Genomic DNA, 18,781 nt, shown 5'->3' on the forward strand with positions numbered 1-18,781 from the left:
CATATGGCCAACTAATCTTCGACAAAGCAGGAAAGAACATCCAATGGAAAAAAGACAGTCTCTTTAACAAATGGTATTGGGAGAACTGGACAGCAACATGCAGAAGATTGAAACTAGACCACTTTCTCACACCATTCACAAAAATAAACTCAAAATGGATAAAGGACCTGAATGTGAGACAGGAAACCATCAAAACCCTAGAGGAGAAAGCAGGAAAAGACCTCTCTGACCTCAGTCATAGCAATTTCTTACTTAACACATCCCCAAAGGCAAGGGAATTAAAAGCAAAAATGAACTACTGGGACCTTATGAAGATAAAAAGCTCCTGCACAGCAAAGGAAACAACCAACAAAACTAAAAGGCAACCAACGGAATGGGAAAAGATATTTGCAAATGACATATCGGACAAAGGGCTAGTATCCAAAATCTATAAAGAGCTCACCAAACTCCACACCTGAAAAACAAATAACCCAGTGAAGAAATGGGCAGAAAACATGAATAGACACTTCTTTAAAGAAGACATCCGGATGGCCAACAGGCACATGAAAAGATGCTCAACGTCACTACTCATCAGGGAAATACAAATCAAAACCACACTCAGATATTACCTCACGTCAGTCAGAGTGGCCAAAATGAACAAATCAGGAGACTATAGATGCTGGAGAGGATGTGGAGAAACGGGAACCCTCTTGCACTGTTGGTGGGAATGCAAATTGGTGCAGCCACTTTGGAAAACAGTGTGGAGGTTCCTCAAAAAATTAAAAATAGACTTACCCTCTGACCCAGCAGCAGCACTGCTAGGAATTTACCCAGTACTCCTGTACTGATGTATAGGGGCACTTGTACCCCAATGTTTATAGCAGCACTCTCAACAATAGCCAAATTATGGAAAGAGCCCAAATGTCCATCAACTGATGAAAGGATAAAGAAATTGTGGTTTATATACACAATGGAGTACTACGTGGCAATGAGAAAGAATGAAATATGGCCCTTTGTAGCAACATGGATGGAACTGGATAGTGTTATGCTAAGTGAAATAAGCCATATAGAGAAAGACAGGTACCGTATGTTTTCACTCTTATGTGGATCCTGAGAAACTTAACAGAAACTCCTGGGGGAGGGGAAGGAAAAAAAAAAGAGGTTAGAATGGGAGAGAGCCAAAGCATAAGAGACTCTTAAAAACTGAGAACAAACTGAGGGTTGATGAGGGGGTGAGAGGGAGGGGAGGGTGGGTGATGGGTATTGAGGAGGGCACCTTTTGGGATGAGCGCTGTGTGTTGTATGGAAACCAATTTGACAATAAACTTCATATATTGAAAAAAAAAAAGGATACCTCCCAACCCCTTAATTCACAACAAACTCAAATCATTTGTGTATCTTGTTGATTCTAGCTTCTTAGTGAAAAAGGAAGAAATGTCAGTCTAGTAAGAACAGCATTTGTTGGGGCACCTAGGTGGCTCAGTCAGTTGGGCGTCCAACTCTTGATTTCAGCTCAGGTCATGATCTTGTGGTTCATGAGTTTGAGTCCCGCGTCAGACCCTGCACTGATGCGTAGGGCCTGCTTGGGATTCTCTCTCTCTTCCTCTCTCTCTGCCCCTCCCCTGCTCATGCTGTTGGTATCTTTCTCAAAATAAATAAACTTTAAAAGATGCTATTGAAAAAAACAAACAGCACTTGTTTTGGAGATAAACTTGGATTCATATCTCAAGGCTGTCACTCATTTTTCAGCAGTGTGGCATGGAGCATATCATTTAACCAAGCAGACCTCAGTTTCTCATCTATAAGTTGGAGAAAATAAAGTCTTTTAGTACTACTGTATGAATCACAGTATGCAAAGTGCATATTCTCATGCTGAGTACATAGTGGACACTCAATAAAATTCATTCATAACCATTATTTCCACACTTACTTCCTTAAACTTGTGTAGTATTTCACTGTCCCAATCCATTTGTTCATACACATCAACAAATGGTAGGTAAATCTTACAGAGTGCAGGTATGAACAGGTTTCTTTTCTGGTTTAATGGTTCCAAATTGCTTACTGAATTAAAGTCCAATTCCTCCCTATTTAAGAATCTTCAGGCTCTAGCTCTGTCCTTCCTCTCCATGCTTTTCCCTCAGTGTCCTAAACAAATACCAGGCAAAAACTGGACTTTTGTGGTTCTCAAATATACCACGTACTCTTTAACTCAAAGTCCTGCTCACATTATTCCTCCTTTATCAAACTGATATCCCTGGATGGATATTTTAGCCTTTGGGTACTTTATTGGTACTTCTCAGGGTACTCATATTCGGTATAGTATTTCATTATTTGTACATAACTCACCTCCCTTTGAAGAGAGAAACTAGGCTATTGTTCTTGTACCTACTCACCACTTGGCTAAATGATCACACACACACACACATTCATACACAGAGTTTTATTTTTTGAAAATGCCAACTAGACTTTTCCAGGAATTATTTTCACTTCCTCAACTTCTGATGAAGGGGTGGGAATAGAATGGGGAGAGCAAGGTGTATACAGAGTACTGATAGAGGCATTGCTGACTGAACTTCCATTTGGAATTCTCACAGCAGCGGAAAAAAGGAAGGGGTGAAACAGTCATCCTAGAAATTGACCAGGTAAGACTTTAAGATCTGTTGATCAAGATCTGTTGATCAATTGCAATCAACCTCTTGGGAAACCCTTTACCAATTTGCTAAGCTTGTCCATATTTATTTTCTTCCCCAGAGCTACTTTCCTAACCTTCCAGTCTCCTCTAAACCACAGAGTAAACAAAAGATTTTAAACTCACCATTGAAAACTTAGGAATATACACACATGTAGTTAGTTATTTTATCTATTAGTTCATATTTGAGAATCGTATTTAAAATGGAATTTCTTTTAACCAAATCTAAGACTAAATTTTTATAGGTCTAAAATTTTTATAGGCAGCACCTAGTATAGTGCTTTGGATATAGTACAAATTCAGTATGTAATGGTTGAAAGAAGAATGAATTTATAGTATACAACTGCAGAACTTAATGTTGGTTAACTGCAGTGGGAAAAATGAGAAAAGGTAGAGTCACAGTGAGTGTGACACGGGGGGCTCAGCTCTCATCAATACTAACTAAATAAATCCTTGGGTGCCTAGTGTATTTAAGGATTTAAGTATCCCCAACTGAGTGCCTTGAGGATAGAGATGATATGTTATTTTGTATTGCTTGGTAATGTGCCAAGTCTTAAGATACTTTCTCAAGTGCAAGAGTATCCAGGAATCAGAAACATTAGAAGCACCACTATTCAAGCAAATTACATATAGTTTGAATTCATAAAATTTTCAACAAACTCTTCTCAATTTATATTTCATAAGATAAAACTGCTGGCATTAAAATCCAGTTCCAGACCCACTCTTCTATTAAATATTGCAAAAACACAGAATAGTAGAAATGGAAAGATCTTTAGAGATTATCCAGCCTATTTTTTTTTTAATGTTTATTTTTGAGAGAGAGAGAGCGTGAGCAGGTGAAAGTCAGAGAGAGAGGGAGACACAGAATCAGAAGCAGGCTCCAGGCTCTGAGCCCTCAGCACAGATCCCTGCCTGGGGCTCAAACCCACCAACAGGGAGATCGTGACCTGAGCGGAGGTCCTCTGGCTTAACCAACTGAGCCACCCAGGCGGCCACAACCTATTTTTAACATCAGGAAAACTGAGGCCCACAAAGAGATCACATTAGCAACAAAGCTCTCACTAAAAGACACGTAGAGTCCATGTCTCTCTCTGAATGTTTCTACACACACACACACACTTTTTGCCTTTCTGAAAATACAGAGGTCTTAAAAAGCCAAGGCTTCTGTCAGGCCAGAGGTACTCATTTAAACGTAACAAGTTTTTATTTGGCCCACGGTGTTGAAAACAAAATAAAAGCAGGAATATAGGAGGATGGTGACAGGCAAATGCTCTCGCAGTTTTTGCAACCTGTGGCTCATGTCCTTTCTACAGTTACCTCTATGAAGAGATACTCTGGTGTAGTAGAAAGATCACGGGACTTTGAGGACACATGAATCTGGGATGAAATCCCGACTCCACCACTTACTATGTGGCCTTGGTCAGGCCTTCTTTGAACTTTAGTTTCCTCATTAGTCAAATGGAGATAATTCAGTTTGATGGAAGGGTTTGAGAGGAAAGTAGGTCTAGCACACAGCTGAAGATCGATAAGTATTTGTTAAATAAATGAATAACACAGTCGATGCTCAGTAACAAATGATCATGCATGATTGGAGTCCCTATCTCCTGGGGGCTCCAGACTGAAGGCTCTTGGCCTCCCTGCAAGCTTATTGGCCTCAAGCCCGGCCCTGAGTCTGCCCATTTCTTCCCAGCCTCACTCGGCGCTCGGTCCAGGGCTCGCAGAGAATTCCCTAGTCCTAGTTCTCAGGCCATCTTAGTACTGAGGCGTTGGACCCGTGCTCCGCCTCCTCTCCCGTCCCTCCCATCAGAGCCCGAGTCGGAAGAGGCGGACGTGGCTCCTCAAACCACAACTCCACTAAGGCGGTGCTCCCCCTGCCGTTAGCGTCCAAAGGGATTAAGCATTTCGTTTTTCTCATCTTTTTTTCTCTCTCGGTTTCCAGTTCTCAGTCTCCCCTCACGGGTTCGAGTCCATTTCGTTTGGTGGTAAAGACCACACGCAGCCTTCTCAAACCCTTTGGCTCCGGACAGTTTAGAAGGCCGCGTTGCCTAGGAAACTGAGAAGGGCGTTGGAAAACGTCCACCCTGCGTCGCGTTTGCGCAGGCGCTCGCGGCCTGGCTTCCGATATCGCGAGAATCGCCTCCCGGAAGTTCCACGTCAGTCAGTCGGCCGGCAGCAGGTCGGTGGGTCTCTCAGGGTCTGCGTCGCCGGTGGCAAGTGCGGGCTCCCGGGCTCTGACCAACGGAGCGATGGTAGGTCCAGACGCTGCAGGAGGGAACGGGGCCTTTTCGTCTGAGGCCAGCCTTGAGCTGCTGGAGTGCGGGCTGCGGATGCGGCCGCCGCCTCAGGCCTTGCGGGGTCCTGGTCCGGTTTGAGTTTTTTGAGGGAGGCGGCGGCGGTGGGGCCCAGGAATCTGAGGTGGTTTGGAGACGCAGTGCCTGGGCTTTGGCAAAACTACCTCATTCTGCCCTTAACACGGCGGCAGCTGACCGTACTCTCATGTTGGGCTTGTTCTTGCTATAATAGCGTGTGCTGACCGCACTGACGATCTTAAACAGAAAAGCATTCCCTCTGAAATAGGTAAATGAAGTGTATATGGAGTTCCAAGTGGAATTTCGAATGCTTTGGCATCCCACTTTAAGTTTCTAGGGGGCAAAGAAGCGTTAGGATGTTGCTTATAAAACTGGTGTGCTTTTCTGCATTTGCAAGGATAGTGGCTGGTAAGAATGGCAGTCAGGACAGATAGCACTTTTTTTATTGTCATTCTTACCCTCAAAAATACCCTAAAGTACTTTTGCCCAAGAGTGTTCTAATAAGAAGGAAAAAAATACAATAGTGTGAGGATATGATTTCTGCAAAAAAGTAAGAAAGTCGGTATTCTGTATTTAAACATTATCTTGCACCTCCCCCCACTTTTTACTTGTTATGGAGCATAGGTTCAGAGATTTTGGAGCTTGAAGAACTTTGGGATTAATAAATCCAAAATCTGTATATTGCGGTAAAAAAAAAAAAAAAGTTTGTAAAAAGCTAATTGAGGCAGAGTTGGGATTACAGCAGAGGATGAGTCCTTAGGGAAACTGGTGAAAGTTATGGATAATGGGTAGAGAAGCACACAGCGTTGCAAAAAATTCAGTGGGTTCACTAGAGACCACCTCTCCCCTATCCTTATCCATGAACTTCGTTGGGTCCCCAGGTTAAGGGCCCCGGAACAAGATCTCAGGTCTCTTAATGATCCTACTTCATATTGCCAATGATCCGCTCTGGTCTGGGATCTGCTGCGCTTTCAGTAATGGACATTTTCTAACGAAATATACTTCATTCTTTAATACATTTAAAATCTTTTTTATGAGATACAAATACGAATTTATTTTTTCACTTGTGTACCATAGAGTGTTTATTATGTGCCCATGCAATTTGCTAATCATTTGCCTCCTAAGTCTTTCAACAGCTGGGAGAATGAGTTATAGGAAGTGTTTATGGAGCGGTTATGATAGGCCAGGCACTATTCTAACTGCTTAACACTGAATTTAATTCTCATAACACTAAGACGTAGATAAAAGTTTATCGGGGCGCCTGGGTGGCGCAGTCAGTTAAGCGTCCGACTTCAGCCAGGTCACGATCTCGCGGTCCGTGAGTTCGAGCCCCGCGTCAGGCTCTGGGCTGATGGCTCGGAGCCTGGAGCCTGTTTCCCATTCTGTGTCTCCCTCTCTCTCTGCCCCTCCCCCGTTCATGCTCTGTCTCTCTCTGTCCCAAAAATAAATAAAAACGTTGAAAAAAAATTAAAAAAAAAAGTATTATCCCCGTTTTTCTTAATGTCGAACCTGAGAGAAGTTCTGAGTAAACTTGCCCATTATTGCGTATCTGAAATGAGTGGCAGAACTGAAATTTGGGTGCAGCATAATTCCCTAGACCTGGATTATACCATCTGTCCTTAAACCCCATATCCAAATATAGAAGATGCTGTGGAGATAAAAGACACGAGTAAAGCAATGACCCTGCCCTTAAGAAGAATCGACTCTATAAAGCAAAAAGAGATACGTATACAAATGTTAAAGGTTAAAATTAACTTCTGTAAGATCCCTTAGGAAAGGATAGTTCTTGCTAAGGTAATCCAAAAGATTTTATTGGTGGCAGCAGCATTTAAGATGAGTCCTAAATGGGGACGCCTGGGTGGCTCAGTCGGTTAAGCGTCCGACTTCAGCCAGGTCACGATCTCGCGGTCGGTGAGTTCGAGCCCCGCGTCGGGCTCTGGGCTGATGGCTCAGAGCCTGGAGCCTGTTTCCCATTCTGTGTCTCCCTCTCTTTCTGCCCCTCCCCCGTTCATGCTCTGTCTCTCTCTGTCTCAAAAATAAATAAACGTTAGGGGCGCCTGGGTGGCTCAGTCGGTTGAGCGGCCGACTTCGGCTCAGGTCATGATCTCGCAGTCCGTGAGTTCGAGCCCCACGTCGGGCTCTGTGCTGACAGCTCAGAGCCTGGAGCCTGCTTCGGATTCTCTGTCTCCCCTTCTCATTACCTCTCCCCTGCTCACAGTCTGTCTCTCTCTCTCTCTCTCAAAAATAAATAAACATTAAAAAAAAAAAAAAGAGTCCCAAATGCATCCAGTTTTTGGAAAATGGAGGCATTTAGAACGAAGGGTACAGTATGAGTATCTTACTCGTGTTTGTATCCTAGAGTGTCTAATACAGTGTCTCATTCAAAGTAGTCACTTAAATGTTGGGAGAAATGTAACAAGAGATTTCATATGTGCTTTTTAAGCTGGGATTTGTGAATTAGGGATACTTGGAGGTATTTTAGGGTTGCTTAGTCCCCCGGCCCAACTTTCCATAGCATCACTTTTACTCAGTAATCATTAAACATCCATGTGGTAAAACATATACAGTTTGTAAGTGATGGATTTCCTCATTTGCTAGAGGAAAAGTGTGAGATGTGCTGGCTTAGGTGAAAGCCCCCACTGTGGTTCCTGCCACATAATAGACATTTCATGTTTGTTCACTCTGAAGAGACCAGCAAAAGGAGTTGAAATTTGTCATGCAAATTAATGAGGCAAAATTGAGAAAAGGATGAAGTAAAAAGTCCTGCTTCCCTGAATGACCAAGAAGTGTCAGGATGGTGATTTGACAGTAGAGAGTTTGAGATGGAGAGAAAGGCACACCAATGGAAACATTTTTTGGTGATTGTAGAGAAGAGCCAAAGAACTCTGATCTTTTAAAGTAAAGAGATCTAGGTTATTGCTAAAAGTGGGAGAGGCGTGTATAGAAGTGATAACAGGGTTGGAAGTAGTAGATGAATAAAAGCCTTGTGAGGCGTTTGCTTTGTTTCAGAAAATTATCTCTGCTGAAAATATCTAGTGATCTTCATTTTGTGTTGAAAAGTAACCTTAAGTTTCTGTTCCATTCATGATCATTCTGGAAGATTACAGAAATAAAGATTCCGCAGTAACTCAACTTGCCAAATAAACTTTTCAGTTGTGTTTAAAACCTGTCGAAGGGGAAACATTTTAAATCAGCCTTCCCCAATCTGTGTCCAAAAGAGAATTAAGACTAAATCCAAAGGTATCACTGTTTTTAATGAATTAACTTTTTTTCTAGAATGGTAAGTATTCTTGGGAGAATTGAGAAAATACTTTATTCACATCATTTTCTTGTCTGTGGTGTAGATGAATCCAGGTTGAAAAAAGCTGTTTTAAACTATTAGCATTTTCTGACTCAAGAGTATTTTAATTTTTGTTTAAAATTGTTCTAATTAGAATTAGGTTCTTGTATTAGATTACTAAGTAATGCATCAGTTAGGTTCCTAATTAAGTATGTTAGGTTCCTATAACTTTAAATCCATTAAAATGTTATAAATATTCCCATTTGCCTCCAAAGGCCTTCATGGACATGGATATAACCCATATTGATCACACATCCCATTCATCTAGTATTTACTAATACTATTGCCAAAATACTTTTCTCTGAAGAAATCAATTTTTTTGAGGTATAATTGAAATAATGTTATGTTAATTTCATGTGTACAATATAATGATTTAGCATATGTATATATTGTGAAATGGTCACAACAGTAAGTCTAGTTAACATCCATCGCTATACGTGGTTAGAGTAATTTTTTTTTGTGATAACTTTTAAGGTCTAAGCAACTTTCTATATACAACACAGTATTATTAACTAGTCACCGTGTTGTACATTATATCCCCAGGACTTAATTATTTTATTACTGGAAGTTTGTACCCTTTGACCTCCTCCATCCATTGTGCCCATCCCCACCCCTTGCTTCCGGCAACCACCGATCTGTTCTCTGAATGTATGCGCTTGAGCTGTTTAGCGTGTGTGTGTGTTTATTTATTTTAAAGATTTTACATACAAGTGAGGTCATATAGTGTTTGTCTTTTTCCAACTTATTTGACTTAGCATAATACTATCAAGGTCCATCCATGTTGTCACAAATGTCAAGGTTTCATTCTTTTTTATGGCTGAATAATATTCCTGTGTGTGTATACAATGGAATATTATATGTATAGTATGCATATATTACATATGTTTTCTTTATCCATTCATCCATCAGTGGACACTTATACATTGTTTCGATGTCATGGCTATTGTAAATAATGCTACAGTGAACATGGGGATGTATATATCTTTCCAAGTTGGTGCTTTCCTTGTTCTTTGGATAAATACCCAGAAGTGGAATTGCTAGGTCATACATAAGGTAGTTCTGTTTTTAATTCTGGCAGAGGTGGGGGGGGGGGTGTCGGGGGGAGCCTCCACACTGTTTTCCAATAGTGGCTTCACCAATTTACATTCTAGCCAACAGTGCACAAGGGTTCTGTTTTCTTCACATCCTCACTGACACTTGTTATTTCTTGTCGTTTTGATACTAGCCCTTCTAATGGGTGTAAGGTGCTATCTCATTCTGGTTTTGACTTGTGATGATTAGTGATATTGAACATTTTTCATGTACCTATTTGTCATCTGTAGCCTTCTTTGGAAAAATGTCCATTCAGAACCTCTGCCTATTTTTAACTAGATGATTATTTTTATTATTTTTTATTTTTTTGTTCTTGAGTTGTATGGGTTCTTTACATATTTTGAATGTTGATCCCTTATCTAGATATATGATTTGCAGGTATTTTCTCCCATTCAGTAGGTTGTCTTTTCATTGATGAAATGAAATGAAATGAAATTCATTGCTGATGTTTCCTTTGCTGTGCAGCGTTTTATTTGATGTAGACCCACTTGTTAATTTTTGCTTTTGTTGCCTTTATTTTTGGTGTCAGATCCAAAAAAATCATCAAGACCAATGTCAAGGAGCTTACTGCCTATGTTTTCTTCTAGTTTTATGGCTTCAGGTTTTGCATTCAAGTCTTTAATCCATTTTGAGTCAATTTTTGTAAAATTAAGTATGGTGTAAGATAGTGGTCCAGTTTTATTCTTTTGCATATGGCTGTCCAGTTTCCCAAACATTTATTGAAGAGACCATCCTTTCCCCATTGTATATTCTTGGCTTCTTTTTGGCAGGCTAATTGACCATATATGCATGAATTTATTTCTGGGTTCTCTGTTCTGTTCCATTGATCTATGTGTTTTTATGCCAGTATCATACTGTTTTGATTGATATAGTTTAGGATTACTAAGACTTCATGAATAACACTTTAGAATATTTTCGAATAGGACACTCATAACATTGTGATTTAGTGGATATTTTATGTATGCTTACGTAGATATTCTGTAAACTAAGGGTTCTCAAAATGTGATCTGCAGTCTCCTAGGAGTCCCCTATTCTTTTTCAGGAGGTTCACAAATTTAAACTGTTTTCCTTATAGTAAGACACTATTGGCCTTTTTCACTATGTTGATAATTTGCACTGTTGGTGTAAAAGTAATAGAAGATAAAACTGAACTGGTATAGTGTCACCAAATTGTACTGTTAGTATATTCTTCATTACCAGTTTTTTTTTTTTTTTTTTTTTTTTTTTTTTTTTGTAAGTTAAAAGTCAGTGTCCTTAAGGGGTGCCTGGGTGGCTCACTTGGTTAAGTGTCTAACTCTTGATTTCAGCTCAGGCATGATCTCATGGTTCATGAGATCGAGCCCCACATCAGGCTCTGGTTTCAGTTTTCATATTGCAACTAACCTTTAAGAAACTACCACTTGTCAAGTTTTAACGTGTATGAAAGAAGAATATTCATAGCTGTTTGAAAAAATTATTTAAATATTTCTCTTTTTCCATCTACATATCTTCATGAGACTAACATCAACCAGAACAACATATTGAAGGCCAAAGCAAATATGAGAAACCAACTTTCTCCTATTAAGATAGAATGTAAAGAGTTTTGCAAAAATGTGAAACACTACCACTCTTCTCACTAAATTTATTTGGAATATGTAGTTGTTTCTCATAAAAATATGTTAACATGTAATGAGTTTATTTTTGTTATTTGAAAATGAATTAATAAGTATTTTTAAGTTGTTTCAATTTTAATATTTCACATGGTATCAATAGATATAAACTTCATAAACAAAAGCTTTTTAGTAAATTTTTTTAGAGTGTACAAGATTCCCGAAGCCAACAAGTTTGACAACAACTACCGTAAATTAAAAATAACTTAAGTACTCATATGTTTTTATGAGTGAAGAAGTGGGTGCTTTAGACTTGAAACTGTGCCTACAGTTTAGCAAAGTAAAAACTGAATTGTTTTACAGGCCTATTAATGCGTGTTAATGTAGTGTTTCAGTTGAGATCTCAAATATGTTTTATTTGGCGTAGCAATTTAATGTTTTGTGGGTTTTTGATGTTTCTCCTTAGCCTCTGCGACTTGATATAAAGAGAAAGCTAACTGCTCGATCAGATCGAGTTAAGAGTGTGGATTTGCATCCTACAGAGCCATGGATGTTGGCAAGTCTTTACAATGGCAGTGTGTGCGTGTGGAATCATGAAACACAGGTAGGAATTTTTAAGGACTTTTTAGAAATAGTGTGTTAGTGATTTTAATGAAAGAGAAGAAATAGAATCCACTAGCTATATGCAGACTGCTTTCTCAAATGGATTGGTACAAAGTATTTTCAGTAAAGCAGAACTAACATTTATGGGGTAATAGCTTGTGGGATAAAACGTTTGGGTCTTGTCATACACAATATTTAAATGTTAAGTTCTGATGTAGGTAGTATTAACTTTTCTTTGAAATTAAGGAAATTGCCACCAATATAAGGTCACTTGCTCTAGATAAAGTATCTAATAGTACTTAATTTTCTATTCAGTGAATATTCTAACGTTCCTAAGAATGGGATTTTTAATTTTATTTATTTTTCCCAAGTACTTGATATAATTATTTGCAGATAACTTTCAATCTGCCATATGAATTATAGAGTATGTCAGAGAAGTATTTATAGTCCGCTTTTGATTACACATATTAAAATATGCATTATACGGATTGTCTGCCTTACATGCTTGTTTTGCTCTTTTTCATCTGAGTAAATAATTAACTTCAAATTGGTTTGTCTCGTTTTCCTTTTTGTTGACCATTCTTAATCTTTTTCCTTCAAAATACAGAACATATAGTCAGCAATATTCCATACACTTCTGTGTCTACTTATACAATAATTACCTTCAACATCCACGTTTAAGTTCTTAATACCCGACAAACCTCACATTGAATAATTTAAGATGGCAAAAATAGGCTTAGGAAATCAAGGCCAGGAATAAATGTAAAAACACCGTGATAGTCTTATGTCACTAATGACACAGAATGACTGCACACTAAACCAAAACCCCATCAGTGACAATTTATACACATTAACACTTTGTTCTCTGCTTTATGCTACTGCTGATAACACTGTTTGACATGTAGGAAGCACTCAATAATTACTTTTTGAGCTAATGAATAATGAACATTCCATTTATCCCTATTTCACTGTATCAGGAATTCTCACCTCTGCAATTTCACATCTTCATCTTGTGAACCCATTTGTATTAATGGAGATAATATGCATGCTAATTGCTTTTTTTTTGATCTACTCCTGCATTCACACGTTTAAAATCTTTGTGATTTTATGCTAAACAGATATGTTGGTGCCTCCCCGAGCCCTCACTGCACTTCCTAATTCTTCCTGGGGATCCCTTGTCTCCGCTCCATTTAGCCATTTCTCAGCTGTCATTTCACTGTAGTATGTTCTAAATCCCAGGTGTACTTCCTTACCCTTCTCTAGGTTTTCCTGTAACGTAATTCTGCTTTATCTTTACCCACTTTGCCTCATGTTTCTCTTTTGTGCCCTCCTATGCCCTCTGGCAGGGCCGCTTGCTTCCACTTTCATAATTTACCTCATTGGTAACTTGTCTAATTTCCTTCTTTTCTTCAAGAATGGCGGTTCTGAGGTGGACAGGGATTATCCTAGTCTTATTTCCTACTGTTACTCCAAGTGCATATCTGACAGATTTATAGTAGACACTCAGTAAGTCTTTGTTGAATGGTTTGTCTCTTTTGGTTCTCCCTGCTTTTTCCCCTCTATCACCAACAGAAGCTACTTGGCACTCATGTATATTGAGAGCAAAATTCTTGAAAGAGGCAAAAAGTTTTTGGAAGTATATTCAAATGTACTTGAATTTCAAATATGTCTTTGAGGTGATGAGTCCAATGATTAAAAAAATCAGTATGTTGGAATTTGAAGCCATCCTGCCAATTAAGTGGTGTGGGCAAGCCTTTTAACCATGTTAAGGCTCAGTTTAATTATCTAAAATGAAGATGATATTGTTGCCTTCCCTATATCACAGGAGTATCAAAAGGATTAAATCCAATTAGATAAAATTGTGTGTGAGACCTGTAAGGTACCATACAAGTATTAATCATTATTTTCCTGACTTACATTGAGTGTTTGTTGAGTGTATAGCCTTTCCTCCTGTTTAGACTGTTTAGGTTCTAGAATGTGGAGACCGTCTCTTGTGTTATTTGTATCAGTCATAGCACTTAACATGGACCTGAACCATGACTGTTCTGCAGCTGCTTTATGTGTACGGCTCAGCAGATCCCTGGATTTATTGACTACTCATAAGCTTTCATGGATTTGTCCATCATCTTAGAGATTGCATGTTCTTTCTGCTCTCAGTGTCTGTATTGTAATCAACTGACAGTGGTTGTACAGGTTGGAGCTTCCCCATTTAATGTCTTTGTGTGAAGAATCTTTGAGGTCTGTCTCTATTCTTTTGTGTGTGTGTGTGTGTGTGTGTGTGTGTGTGTGTAACTTAGTTTTTGTTTGTTTGCTTGTTTTAGTATAGTTGACATACGATGTTACATTAGTTTCAGGTTTACTGGCTTCTGTTCTTTTTATTGAGTGCACATGGTTCTTCAGTTAGTAAGATTGTACTTTTTTCCATTACTCTCTGGTACAAAAAAAGATATTGCAAAATGATAGCTTGATTTTCAGAATTTTAAAAAATAAGGCATCAAAGTAGGAGGACAAAAAGATGCATTTATCCCTGTTCTTTCTAGGAGGGGTCTCCTAGTTATCTACTTTTATCTGTGTATATTATTCCATTCTGAACAACTTGAAGAGATATCTAAATCACTGTGTAAAGCATAACTTCACTAAAGACAGGTAAACAGCATTTGTATGGAAACATATTGCTGAGATGTACAAAACAACTGCATCTTTTTTAGGAGTTTATTTTGTGAGTTGACGGGTTTAATTTTAAAAAGAAAACTAAGCAGGGGTGTTGGGTGGCTTAGTCGGTTAAGCGTCCGAATCTTGGTTTCTGCTCAGGTCATGATCTCACAGTTCGTGAGTTCAAGCCCTGCATCGGGCTCCATGCTGACAGTGCAGAACCTGCTTGGGATTCTCTCTCTCTGGCCCACCCCTGTTTGTGGTGTCTTTCTTTCTCTAAATAAATAAGTAAGCTTTAATAAATAAACAAACTAAGCCAATTTATTCAACAAATAGTTGTTACACACTGGTTGTTTGCCAGCCACTGTTCTAAGCTCTGGAAATACAGTGGTGAAAAGATTCCTGCCCTCAGGGAGCTTAGTAGGAAAGATTGACATTAAACACATAATTATGAAGGTGCTGTGTTTTGAAAGGGGAGTGTAAGGATCTGTGGGTAGGTTTTCAGGAGGAGGAAAGGTAAGGCTGGGAGTAGCCAAAGGTGAGGCTAGAGAGAAAGGAAAGGGCAGGCTGGAGCACAGGCGATCTGGAATTTCATCTTGTGGACATTTGCTCTCTTTTATCCTTTGTAAGTATTTTAATTTTGAAACTGTTAAAGAAGAGAAGATTGGTCTGTGTTTTTCATTTGATTGTTGAACTTTTGTATTTTAGCCTGAAAATATTTTTAAATTAGAAGTGATCTAAATAAATAGATGTTTTACATATAACAATAGATTCTTCAGTTATTTTCTCATAACTCAAAGTGTATGTGTTTTTATTAATTTTAAAGACATTGGTGAAAACATTTGAAGTATGTGATCTTCCTGTTCGAGCTGCAAAGTTTGTTGCAAGAAAGAATTGGGTTGTGACAGGAGCGGTAAGTAATTCTGTGAATCTCTAATCCCTTCGGTTCAATTTCTGAACTGGTCAGTGATAATGTGGATGATTTAATTCTTCATTTTTTTTTTTTTTTTAATTTTTTTTTTCAACGTTTATTTATTTTTGGGACAGAGAGAGACAGAGCATGAACGGGGGAGGGGCAGAGAGAGAGGGAGACACAGAATCGGAAACAGGCTCCAGGCTCTGAGCCATCAGCCCAGAGCCTGACGCGGGGCTGAACTCACGGACCGCGAAATCGTGACCTGGCTGAAGTCGGATGCTTAACCGACTGCGCCACCCAGGCGCCCCAAATTCTTCATTTTTTAATCAGTGTAATGTTTTGAAGCTTGGACTTTAATCCTTGAGCCTATAATCCACTTTTCTTGTGCAGTTGACTTCGTAACAGTAGTAATGACTTCTAGATTTTCATTTCCAGGATGATATGCAGATCAGAGTGTTCAATTACAACACTCTGGAGAGGGTTCATATGTTTGAAGCACACTCGGACTACATTCGCTGTATTGCTGTTCATCCAACCCAGCCTTTCATTCTCACTAGCAGCGGTAAGAAGTGACTTCTTTTGGTTACGTGCATCTCTTTGAGTCATTCATTTTCATTCAGCGAGATGTGCAATTCTTTCACTGCCATTGCAAGTAGAGTTCTAATTCCAAGCAGCCTTTAAACTATTTAAATCCATTAGCGTGCTATCAATGCTGCTTGCTTTTGTATTTAATGAAATATCAACTCTGCTTAGGATTTGTATAGCACTTGTTCCCGTTCCTGTCAGGGAAGGCCTACAGGTCTAGATGATTAAACATCTGAACAGAAAGCTAATTTACATGCTGGTAAGTGAGTTTTTGCTGGATTGCCATATACCCTACTCAGGTTATACTTGGGCTACTTTGCTCGCTGGTATTCCATCTAAAACAGTGGACACTTTGGAGGGCAATTAAGACAAGTTGCGTTGAATTGGTGATGGTTCTTTGAAACATTTTTAAGTTAAAATTGAGAGAAGTAATTCAAAGCTTTTTTTAGCCGTTCATATAAGAGGAATGCTTATTCCCTAGTCACCGACCTCATTATTCAGTCATACTTAGATTCTAATCAAACTTGTGTTACTCTTTTGTCATTCTGTAAAGCCCACTGAGGCTTTCTTAAATTTTCTCATGAAACTTTTGTATTTGCCGTTAGTAATTTCTGTATCTTATCTCCGCTCTTGTGTAGAGAGTTAAGTTTATTCTTAGGATAAATAAGGATTTTGAAAAATGTATTCAGTTCTGATTCTTTAAGTCATGGAATGTATGATTTCTCTTAGATTTGCTGCCTTAAAAAGCACAGAGACCGCATCTTAGTTCTGACTGAAAGAAATATAAATTGCAACTAACTTAAGACTTTCTTTTGGCCTAGATGACATGCTTATTAAGCTCTGGGACTGGGATAAAAAATGGTCCTGCTCACAAGTCTTTGAAGGACACACCCATTATGTTATGCAGATTGTGATTAATCCCAAAGATAACAACCAGTTTGCCAGTGCATCTTTGGACAGGACCATCAAGGTAGGGGGTCCACTATTTGTATCAGTTATGGTGGTGAAATACAGTTGTTTAGGTGTTTTACTACTGGCTACCCAGAAAGTTATTCCTGATTATAAGTTTCTCTCAAAAGCTTGTATTGAAATCAAAATAGGATCTCTCACTTTGATCCAGAAGGACATACTCTGTTTAGAAGAATATTGTAGCAACTTGGCGCTTTTTTTTTTTTTTAATATGAAATTTATTGTCAAATTGGTTTCCATACAACACCCAGTGCTCATCCCACCAGGTGCCCTCCTCAATACCCATCACCCACCCTCCCCCCATCAACCCTCAGTTTATTCTCAGTTTTTAAGAGTCTCTTATGGTTTGGCTCCCTCCCTCTCTAACTGCAACTTGGTGCTCTTAATGGAAGGAGTGTTTTTCCATATCAAAGCAGTATACTGAAAGACTTTTAAACCACCTAAACCACCGCAAACCCAGAATAAGAAAAATGCCAGAATCTTCTGTTCCCTCTCCTTTTAGTGTATTTCCTCTATTTCCTGTTTCCTTTTAGTGTATTCATTGTTGACCTCTGCTGATTGTTAATCTATTTTACATTTAAATTTCATCTGCCTCCATTCTCTTTTTCTTATTCTACTTCTCCATACTGCTGCCAATTATCTTTCTATAACATGGGTTTCATCTTTCAGTTTCTAGTCTGAGAGTAAAGTTCCAGTACTTTAGTGTGGACTACAAGGGTTTCCAAGACTAGCCACAGCTAATATGATGAGACATCTCCTATAACCCTGGTCTATCCACCATTCTCTAGAGATGCCATGAATGTTCCCATAATCATATTCAGCTATTACCTCTGCTTGTGACACTCTCTATTCTCCCTTTTGATTTTTTTTTTCCCCTCTAGAGAACTACTTATCTTTCAAGGCTTAGCACAATTATTTACTCTGAGAAGCTCTTTTCAGACACCCATTTCATCTCCAGACAGAGGCAGTCCTGCTCAGTCCCTTCCTTCCATTCCTTTTGTCTCCATTATGGCCTTCATTTTGAATGATAACTGATGTGTGTATGGCAATCTGTATCCCCCCGAAATGTTGATGTTTGGGGCAGGAACTATGTGTCACCTCCACTCCCTCAAACAGATACTCAGTAGCAAGCAACACAGTACCTTGCTTGTACTAGATGCTTAATACAAGATGCAAGAGTGCAGCCATACTCCTTTTTCCATTATGATTTTTAAAATGTCTCTACATGCATAGATTTAAAATTATATATTGCATTAACTTTTGCTTACGTGTGTATACTTACGTCTGTATAACATTTTTGTTAGTTTTCCTTTAACTTATAGAAAATGGTACATGTTATTTGTGTGATAATTATTAAATGATACCTCTGAATATCTTAGCGTTTTGGCCTTATTTTTTTCCTTTTGCTGGGTTGTTCCTTGCTTTTGACATAAGTTGGAAACTTTGAATTAGTTTCAGACTTGCGTCACTAAATTAGGTATATCATGAAAACATAAATTGTCTTATCTTTGGCTCTAGTAAAGTGTGTTTGATCCAGTCAATGGTAAACATTTGTTTACACATCTTTACCCTCCCCTCCCGTGTAGGAGGCACTCAGGAAATATTTGTAAAGGTAAAGCTCAATAATAGTGCTCTAGTAATGTTTGACTACTTTTACAACTTAAAATTTTTTAGTTAAGTGGTAATTTTCTCTTTTTAATAGACCTTCTTAAATTCACTTTCATGATCTTTATGTTAAAATTCTCATAAAATCATTTCTTACCCTTAAAGTATTATTCTTCACACTATAGCCTATGGACCATTGGGGTTTCTATTAAAAATCTAGATTTCTGGGGAATCTCTAGGGATAAAGAAAAATCTCTAGGGATGAAGCCTGGAAATTGGAATTTTCAGAGAATGCCACAGTTATTCTACCCCCTAGAAATTCAAGTAAAGTAAGAAACAACAGAAACAAATGGGTTTAAAAAATGTACATTCTTTAATTTCCCTCCCCTGTGCTTTGGTGTTTTATATAACATGTCAGAAGTGTGGTGGATCTGCCTTGTGAAAGGCGAGTCA

General features: G+C 38.7%; 1 protein-coding gene across 1 annotated transcript in view; it reads left to right on the plus strand.

Moving 5' to 3' along the window:
• The first annotated feature begins 4,731 nt into the window (after positions 1-4,731).
• The window catches only part of COPB2 (COPI coat complex subunit beta 2), a 31,311-nt gene continuing 17,261 nt past the window's right edge, over positions 4,732-18,781 (plus strand). The window contains exons 1-5 of the mRNA XM_003992054.5: positions 4,732-4,917; positions 11,465-11,602; positions 15,080-15,166; positions 15,605-15,731; positions 16,576-16,724. Of these exons, the coding sequence (XP_003992103.1) occupies positions 4,915-4,917; positions 11,465-11,602; positions 15,080-15,166; positions 15,605-15,731; positions 16,576-16,724 (504 nt within the window). The 5' untranslated portion in view covers positions 4,732-4,914. The remainder of the gene's footprint in view (positions 4,918-11,464; positions 11,603-15,079; positions 15,167-15,604; positions 15,732-16,575; positions 16,725-18,781) is intronic.

The sequence above is a fragment of the Felis catus genome, chromosome C2 (genome assembly GCF_018350175.1).
Source record: "Felis catus isolate Fca126 chromosome C2, F.catus_Fca126_mat1.0, whole genome shotgun sequence".
NCBI classification, from domain to species: Eukaryota; Metazoa; Chordata; class Mammalia; order Carnivora; family Felidae; genus Felis; species Felis catus.